The sequence below is a fragment of the Myotis brandtii genome, unplaced genomic scaffold, assembly GCF_000412655.1.
Source record: "Myotis brandtii unplaced genomic scaffold, ASM41265v1 scaffold369, whole genome shotgun sequence".
NCBI lineage: Eukaryota > Metazoa > Chordata > Mammalia > Chiroptera > Vespertilionidae > Myotis > Myotis brandtii.
The window spans coordinates 109,236-118,274 of record NW_005364180.1 but is presented as its reverse complement, the minus strand read 5'-3'; the positions used below and the strand labels follow the sequence as shown (position 1 = coordinate 118,274).

Genomic DNA, 9,039 nt, shown 5'->3' with positions numbered 1-9,039 from the left:
CTCGTGTCCCTCCAGCAGTGAGACCACGAAGCTCAGCTCACTTCCCTGTTCCCTGGCGCAGCCCTCCCTGGGGGCCATGCCTGCCTCTAGCTCAAGCCTGGAACCAGCACATGCCCCGGGGCAAAGCCTGCTGGTGGTCAGCGCACCTGGCTGGCCTCTCCTCCTTTAGAGCTTTAGGCCCCCCAGTCTGCTTCACTTAGCAGTTCCCTGAGGCCTTTAAAAGAGACGGTATTTGTATTTGATCTGCTTTTTCTACTTCCCGATTCCCTTACGATCAGCCGGAAGCAACTCCATCCGACTACAAGCCTCTCAGCACTTTGAAAGTGTTTACTTTCTTTCTCGGAGCTTTGAAAGCTGACTGTTCCTAAGGAATCAATTTACATCGTATCTTAAAAACATACTCCTACTGCTAAGTGGAAAAAAACAACAAAAAACCCAAACTGTTATACCATGTTCCCCGTAATCATGCTGTGGGTAAAATACATTTACAGACAGTTGTCCCTGGGTATCTGCTGAGCATTGGTTCCAGGACCCCTCCCCCCTGGCAAATACCAATTCCAAGGATGCTCATGTCCCTTCTATAAAATGGCGTAGTATTTGCACAGAGCCTACATACTCCTGTAGACTTTATATCATTGCTAGATTGCTTATAATACCTCATCGATGCAAATGCTATGTAAACAGTTGTTATCCTGTATTGTTTAGGGAATAACAAGAAAAAAGTCTGTACCTGTTCAATGCAGTCAGGCACGATAGGCCTAACGACATAATACCCTCAGCAACAATGTATAGTGGGGCCTTGACTTACAAGTTTAATTCGTTCCGTGACGGAGATCGTAACTCAGCAAAAAATCGGCCGAGAGCCGGCTCATATCTTGAAAAACTCGTTAGTCGGGACACTCGTAAGTCAAGGCCTCACTGTATCATATCCCCTCCCCCCCCCACTATTTTTCATCTGCAGTTGGTTCGAACTATGGATGCGGAACCCATGAATATGGAGGACTGACTGTGGTTGAGGATTTGAAATACATGAGTGGGATAGGATTATGGCAATTTATTTTGTAAAATGTTTCTGAAATATTACATAGTCTCTGAGAAGGACATAAATAAATGTCGGCAGAACCTGGGGCGGAGACGCAGGCGTGGGAAGATTAGCTGCGTAACTCGTCTCACACGTGACCTGTGTGCATTTGGGTCCCCCGGTTCCCTGTCCCTCGGCAGTGAGGCCATGAGCTCGGCTGGCCGTGTCCTGGCTGCCGCCCTGCCCTCTGCCTGGGCAGTGAAGGGAAATGCACATCTGAGACTCAGGGCCACAAAGGGCCGTGAGTGTTTTGAGGAAACAGGCATTTGGTTGTACTCGCTGGCTTCCAAACAGAAGAGAGCAGTCCAGCCCTGATGTGGAGGCACAGATTGCCTTTCAGGATATTAATGAGCAAAGGGATTATACTTCTGCAAGATCCTTTATGAAAAGATCAGCTATTAATTATTTTTTGTATCGATGAAGGGATAGTAGGTATAGATGGCGGCTTTGTTAGGACTTTTTAGATCACTTTTTCTGATTATAGGATATGGATCTTAGATGATGTGTTTGGGCATTGTACCTTTTTAAAAAAATGTTTTGCTTTGAGAGATAAAGGAGAGGGAGAGAAATATGGGTCGGCTGCCTCCTGCACGCCCCGTTCTGGGATGGACGAGTGCCCTGACCGGGAGTCCAGCGGGTGACCTCTGGTGCAGGGGACAACACTCAACCACTGAGCCACACTGGCCGGCTGCACCTTTTCTTTTTAGATGTTAGTGTTGACAGCACAGCAGGTTATTGCCGACGGTCTCTCCTCACAGCGTTATTCTAGGCTTCCACACGGGGGTCAGCACACGACGGCCGGGCAAATCCAGCCTGAGTACCCGAGCTGGGATCAGCTGGCTTTGCATCCTCAAGCTAAGAATAGAACGACCTTTTTACATGGTTGAAAAAAATTTTATGACACATGCAAATATGAAATTCAAATTTCACGTCCTAAAATAGTGTCGCCGGAGCACAGCTGTGTGCATTCGTTCCTGTGTCAGCTGTGGCTGCTTCCCTGCATAATGTCGAGTCGCTGCAGCAGACCCCATGGCCCTCAAACTGAAATATTTACTCCCTGGTCCTTCACAAAAGGACCTTGTGCTGGTGCCTACGAATAACAAGTTTCACGGAGCGACTTCCTGGGGGGTGGACCGACGATGAACGGCCCTGCCTGCAGCCAAGCCTTTTGCCAGGAGACTTGAGTGCCGCTTTCCCTCTGGCCCTGGCACGGTCACATGACCCGCTTTGACCAACGGGAGTCAAAGAGACACAACACAAGCAGAGGCTTGACATGGCTTTGCTCACGGGGGCTTGTTCTCCTGCTCCTCGGCCACTGTCACATGAACAGACTCGCTCATCACAGAAGGGTCATGTGAACCCGAGTGAACAGCCCCGTCATCCCCGCGGAGGCGGCCTGGGTTAGCCAAGAGCCACGGGGCCCGGGGCCATCACGCTGCCCGGCTGACCCACAGCTGACCAGACTCATGAGCGAGCCCAGCAGAAATCGCCCCGACTCGGCCAGGCCGCCTGAACCCAACTCAAGAGCCGCGTGACCGTTTGTGGTTGTCTGCGCTGAATCCGGTGGCGGCTCCTCACACACTGTTCTGGCAACAGACAACTGAGACCCTGGGCACACGGATTTAAAAAATGTCTTTGCCAACACAGGCTAAGGAACATGTCTACGCTGCTGAGGGCAGTTGAGGGACCTGACGGGGCGGAGTCTGAAGGAAGCACAGAAGTCTGGACTCCAGGGCGGGGCGGGGTGGGGCATCAGGTTCCATTCTGAATTCCTCCAAGAATATGGTGTATGCATAACGGGACTCGATAAACTGTGTCATGTGTGTATGCTCTGTGGCCCGAGCTGCCCACGGGGCGAGGCTGGGACTTGGCCCGCCTCCTACCAGGAAGGGGAGCGATCTAGACCGACGGACACCACCACTTCTGGAAACACTTCCATTTATTCCCTATTTATAAAACGTAAGAAACAGAAAGGGCCTTGGGCACAGAATCTCAACGTCCCAGGCGTGGTCAGTCAGCAGCACAGAAACACCCCTCTTTGTCTTTGTGTCGCCTGGTCCTTAGGATGTGGAGCAGAGCGCAGATGCGGGGAGTTCCCACGGATAAAGCCGAGGGCCCTGTGAGCAGAGGGGGGAGGGGCGGGCAGAGCCGAGAGGGGCTGGGGGGCTATGCATGGCCTGGAGTCTGCACCGGAACCTGAGTTTGCAAGAGGGAGGATCTTGCTTCTCGGCTGCGGGACACAACTGGCCTGAGCCTGTCGGCTGCGTCCTGGGCCCGGGGCCATCGTCCCCCTCGCAGATCCCCATGTGGCCCCTGCCAGGCAGGAGGCACCCATCAGTGTGACGCGTCACCTTCGGACTTGCGTGAACTCCTTGCGCAGCCACACGGAGTCCTGGTAGAAGCGAGGGTCGCCCAGTCTCACGGCCGTGCGTTTGTAGAAGTAACAGTATAACACCGCCGCTGGGGGCGAGAAGAGGAGGCCGGGCCCCTGAGGACTTGCTTCAGCGAGAACAGAGCCCCAGGAGGCTGAGGCCACCTCGTGACACCCAGGGACTCCCCGCAGCCGAGGCAGCCCCGTTGTTGGTGTGGCTGTCCCCCGCCCCCCACCAGCTGTGGGGGCTCACAAGCCAGGACCCAGGCCCTCACCACGGGGGCCTGAGGCTGCCCGCCCTTACCTAGCCTCTGGGACACAAACAGTGTTTGAAGCCCCTCTGTCCAGACAAAGCGGTTGGAGTCTTTCCAGCGTAAGTTCTGCAGGAGACAGGGAGGCAGGAAAGGTCAATGGCCAGGAGCGGCCCTAACGCCTCCAACTGGGTGAGCTGCACAGTGACCGCTGGTTTAAAGTCAGGCTGATCTCACCCTCTTTCCACAGCCCCAGTGGTGGTTCTCAGAGGTGCCTCAAGCGCCCTTTTTTGCTGCAAAGCAAATCTCCTTTTAACCCGAGGGAGGAGGTGTGAACTACGCTGGTTATACCTTCACCCCACAGCCCCGGCCCAGGAGAAAGGCCACACTAGCGCAGCCTCGGGGGCACTGCCGACCTAGAAAAGCTCGGGCTCAGAGCTGTCAGACAAGGGCTCGGGCACCGAGGGCGTAATCACGGGCTTCCCAGGACACGGCCAGGACCCAGAGCAGGGACCATCTTCTCTAGGAAGCACCTGCGACTGGGCACAGCCGGCTCCCTCCCTCCGAGAAGGTGGCTTCAGTACCGAGATGACCAGACCCCCGGAAGCTGTAATGCGCCCCTTAGAAGGCGACTTGAGAAACCCTGGGACACTGGAGGGAGGAAGCCCGTGAAGCGGAAGGAACCTGGAACCACGAACACTGTGTCTGCTCTGCGCCCATCGAGGGCCGAGGAGGCACCTGGCGTCGGCTCTCCTGGGGTGACGGTGGTGCGGGGGCCGAGGCACAGACGGGCAAGCAGCACTCTGGTGTGGCTCTTTCCCATAAGACACCGGGGCCTATAAAGTCCCTGGGTCAACACCCACCCAAACAGATGAGAGAGATTCAACTTCCCGTTTGGGCCCCAGGAGACCTGTTTGGGGCGAAGGTGAACTGAATGTTCCAGAAGCTGGACTCCAACACGGAAGGTCGGGCAAAAGTGCCTCGGAGACTCACATACCCTAGTCCAGGCCACACTCCCTTCACCTTTCTGATCCAGGGTCTGGGCGATGTGCGAGAATGATGCCGGCCCCCGAGGAAAGCTATTCCTGGCCCTTTAAGGATTCAGAGGTTCGCAGCTCACTTACCATGACCCAGACGTGGAGGGCGATGCTGAGGGCGAAGTACACGGCTGTCAGGACGATGGTCCCCTTGAACTTATGGAACAGAAGGCTGACCAGGCCGGCCTGGAAGACGAACGTGTTGAAGAACATGAGGAAGATGATGATGATGTTGAAGAGGATCGCGATGTCCTGGATGCTGCAGGCAAATGCAACAAAGCACAGCCATGGGGCGGCCGTGAGGGCCGAGCTGCGCTGGGTCCCAAGGGGCACCCGGACTCTGTCCTCCTGTGACCCCGTCCTCCGAAGCCCCCCTGAGGGAGCATGCGCTCTGGGCCCCAAATGAGATGAATGAAACTAAGGCTCCCACTGGCCGAGCAGCTAGTTACAGCCACAGACAAGGCGTCCTGCTGACACACTTCCCTCCAGGAGCCCCCTGGGCGCTGTGGGCAGCTGGTCCCTCCCTCTGTCCAGAGCCGCCATGCTGGGCACACAGCTGGGCACATGTCCTAGCAGACGCTCCCATCCAGACTGCAAAGCGCCCGCTGATCTTTGCACGGCTGTGCCTCAGGGCCGCTCAAGTCTCAGCTCAGGTGTCCCTCTTCAGAAAGACTTCCTTTAGCGCCATTAGCTAAAGTGGCCCTTCTCTCCCCGCCCCTCCCCAGCTACTGCATGTCCATTGCATGACACATCACTAGTTGAAATGACCCTTTTAAAAGATGTGTATATTCCCTGTCCACCAGAAGGGAACTCCACGAGAGCAGGAGGTCGGGGTCGCCACTGTGACGAGAGCGCCGCCTGGCAGGCCGGGGCACTGCCTCATGGAGGACGGTCACGCCTAAGACTGCACTTTTCCCCCGGAACTGCCTCATGGAGTCTCCATATGTTACTGTGAAGGGAAATGCCAACAGCTTCCATCGTGTGAGAGTCACATATTTTATGAATACAATTGCCCTTTAGCTTGCCATCTTGCAATCCTCCTCATGGCCACAGGAGACAGTATTTCTGCTCACAGGTGCAGAAAGTGACAGGGTTAGCAGTCGGACCCCGTGTCTATGTGAACTGCTCCCGTCTCCCAGGCCCTTGTCAGAGGGAGAGAAGCAGGACCTGTGGCGTCTCCATGGTCCTCGTACTTCCTTCCTCAGATTCCCTATTAGTAACTTTTAAGGCCCGACTGTCCAGGCCTCACGCTGCTTGTGGTTGGCTGTCAGTCCCACCCACTGAACTCACATGAACAGCACCAGCTGGATGACGGGCGCCGCGCGGAGCAGCTCCGAGAAGGAATTGACAAAGAGGTCATAGGTCAGCAGCAGGAGCTGCAGGGAGAGCACCAGGCTGTAGCCGCTGGCCTGCAGCATCTTCCTCTGCTCTCGGCCTCCGAGGGCACATTCCACGTCCCCCAGACAGCACCCGACTCGCCCAGCGCCCAGGGAGAAGAATCAGAGCTGTTTCTTTTACTCTAAGACAAGAGCCTGTTGGGGCAAAAAAAAGTGGTTAAAAGTTCATGAATACAATGACTATTTCCTGAGGACCTCAAGGGTGTTCCAAAATTCACGCAATAAGTAATTTTGATAGAAAACACAGGTTTATAATTAAAAATTGTAAATTTTTTATGGCTTCATAAAGTATACAGTATAGGGTTATGTATGGAATAGCATATCGGGTAATTGGCCTCCACGGCTTTGCTGGCACATACGCACTCTTTTGTTATTGCCTGAGCAGCCGCATTTTCAAAGAAGAATGGTCCGATGATGCCTCCAGCCCAAAATTCACCAAACAGTGACACGTTGTGGATGCATCTGTTTCTCAACAATCACTCGTGGATTTTCTGAACCCCAAATTCGACAATTTTGTCGATTAACCAAGCCATCAAGATGAAAATGAGCCTCATCGAAATTCAGCCACATTTATGCAAAACGGTCATGGAAAATTTCAACAAAACAGTGCGTATGTGCCAGCAAAGCCGTGGAGGCCATTTACCCGATATGCTATTCCATACATAACCCTATACTGTATACTTTATGAAGCCATAAAAAATTTACAATTTTTAATTATAAACCTGTGTTTTCTACCAACATTACTTCTTGCGTGAATTTTGGGACACCCTTTATTATGGGCCAGGCACCATGCTAGGTGCTCGGATACAGCAGTGAACAAAACCACCACCACCAACAAACCCCGAGGAGGCACTCCCTCCGGGCACCTCACCCTAACCTTCCCCCGTGCTCCATGCTGGGAACTTGGACACTCAGAGCTCTTTCAACCACTTTGAGGCCAAAGGGCTCCAGGAGCACACGAGTGTCTGGTCGAGTAATAATACCGATTCTAATACTGATACTTACTGTGGCTGCAGTCCTTTACATGTGTGCTGGGACCAGTCTAAGCACTCCTATTGTTTAAATCTCACAAAGTAGAAGATACTCCCCATTTTACAGATGGGACAACTGAGGTCCAGAGAGATGAACTAATCTGTCCAGGGTCACACTGCTAGTAAGCGGCAGAGCTGGGATTCGGATCCAGGCAGTCTGGTCTGGGTGCTCTTACCTACTGCACAAAGCGGTCTCTTACATTACTGACAGGCCGATATGGAACCAGGCGGGAACATGTTGGCACAGGAGAAGTGGGAAGTGGTGCAGGCAGAAAAAGCTGAGAGGAAACGGTGCTCTCCCGCAGAACTGCGTGTAAGGTTATGGGAGCAACACAGTGGGCACCAGGGAATAGAAGCTGGGCCTTTATTTCCATACTAGAGGCCCAGTGCACGAAATTCGGGGGTCCCTCAGCCCAGCCTGTGCCCTCTCGTAGTCCGGGAGCCCTCAGGGGATGTCCGCACTGCGCTCACCAGCCATGAGCCCGGCTCAGGGCTTCTGGCTGAGCGGTGCTCCCCCTGTGGGAGCACACTGACGACCAGGGGGCAGCTCCTGTGTTGAGCGCCTGCCCCCTGGTGGTCAGTGCATGTCATAGCAACCGGCTGTTCTGCTGTTCGGTTGATTTGCATAATAGCCTTTTATTATATAGGAGGATATGACAAGACCCAGAAGTTGCTCTGGGGGTGTCCTGTGACCACTCCATCTGGATTAAATTTATGAACAAATTTCAAAATGCTTTGAGGTGGCCCGGCCGCAGTTGAGCGCCTGCCCCCTGGTGGTCAGTGCATGTCATAGCAACCGGCTGTTCTGCTGTTCGGTTGATTTGCATAATAGCCTTTTATTATATAGGAGGATATGACAAGACCCAGAAGTTGCTCTGGGGGTGTCCTGTGACCACTCCATCTGGATTAAATTTATGAACAAATTTCAAAATGCTTTGAGGTGGCCCGCACGCAGTGGCTCAGTGGTTAAGCTTCCACCTATGAACCAGGAGGTCATGGCTTGATTCCTGGTCAGGGCACATGCCCGGGTTGCGGGCTGGATCTCCAGTGTGGGGCGTGCAGGAGGCAGCCGATCGGTTATTCTGTCATCATTGATGTTTCTCTCTCTCCCTCCCTGAAATCAATAAAAATATATTTTTAAAAATGTTTTGAGGTGTTAGAGATTGAGATTGAATTAACATCTGTAAAATGCTTTACAATGTACAACTCTTTTCAGACTTATTACTTTGTTTCATCCCACACTGGCCTGTGCAGCAGCGGTTAGCGTGCGTGTGCCCCCATCTCACAGAGGCTGAGGGGTCAGGAGCCTCGCCCAGCTCGCCTGCTGAAGGCCCGCCTGCTGCGGGTAGGAACGTGGTTTCTCTGCGCCCAGCTTCCTCCTTCATCAGATACTGGTAGTTATCGCGTACTTACCAGCACCGAGGCAGCTCCCTCGAACCCTGCAGCTCCTCTGCAAGGCGGGAAAGCATGATCCCCATCCTGCAGGTCAGAGTTCAGGTCACCGGCCAGCGGGCAGGGGAGTGGAGCCGGGATGCCGCCGCCCGCCGCGCTCCCTTTGCCCCAGGGCACGCCCCCTCGCCTCCCCGAATCCGCTTTAACAACGGGGCTGCCTTGGCAAGAAGCCAAAATCCAAACAACAACAAGGCGCCGACTTCCGGACACTTTCTCTGCTAGTCCTCAAGCAGCGCACCTCAAGCCCCAACGTCGGTTGTCATGGAGACACCGTCCTGGCTTCCGGAAACCTATTCAAATTCCGGAAGTGGAGGCGGAGGTTTCCTCGGCCCGCTCTGTGGACGGCCGGGTGGCCATGTTGGGGCCCAGCTTTCCTGGGCCCGACCTTCCGCGTGGCCTTGCTGAGCGCCAGCCCCTGG

General features: G+C 54.1%; 1 protein-coding gene across 2 annotated transcripts; it reads right to left on the bottom strand.

Moving 5' to 3' along the window:
* Positions 1 to 3,002: 3,002 nt before the first annotated feature.
* TMEM138 (transmembrane protein 138) lies at positions 3,003 to 9,033 on the bottom strand. 2 transcript variants are annotated; one of them, XM_005872185.2, is made up of 5 exons: positions 8,582 to 9,033; positions 6,031 to 6,272; positions 4,828 to 4,999; positions 3,757 to 3,832; positions 3,003 to 3,541 (listed from the first exon to the last, which is right to left on the bottom strand). In XM_005872185.2, exons 2-5 carry the CDS (start codon positions 6,156 to 6,158, stop codon positions 3,429 to 3,431), a joined length of 489 nt encoding a protein of 162 aa, XP_005872247.1. In that variant the 5' UTR covers positions 6,159 to 6,272; positions 8,582 to 9,033; the 3' UTR covers positions 3,003 to 3,428. The 2 variants fall into 2 exon arrangements, with proteins under 2 accessions (XP_005872247.1, XP_014400048.1); XM_014544562.1 differs by having other exon boundaries at positions 8,859 to 9,033.
* Between the last annotated feature and the right edge of the window lie 6 nt (positions 9,034 to 9,039).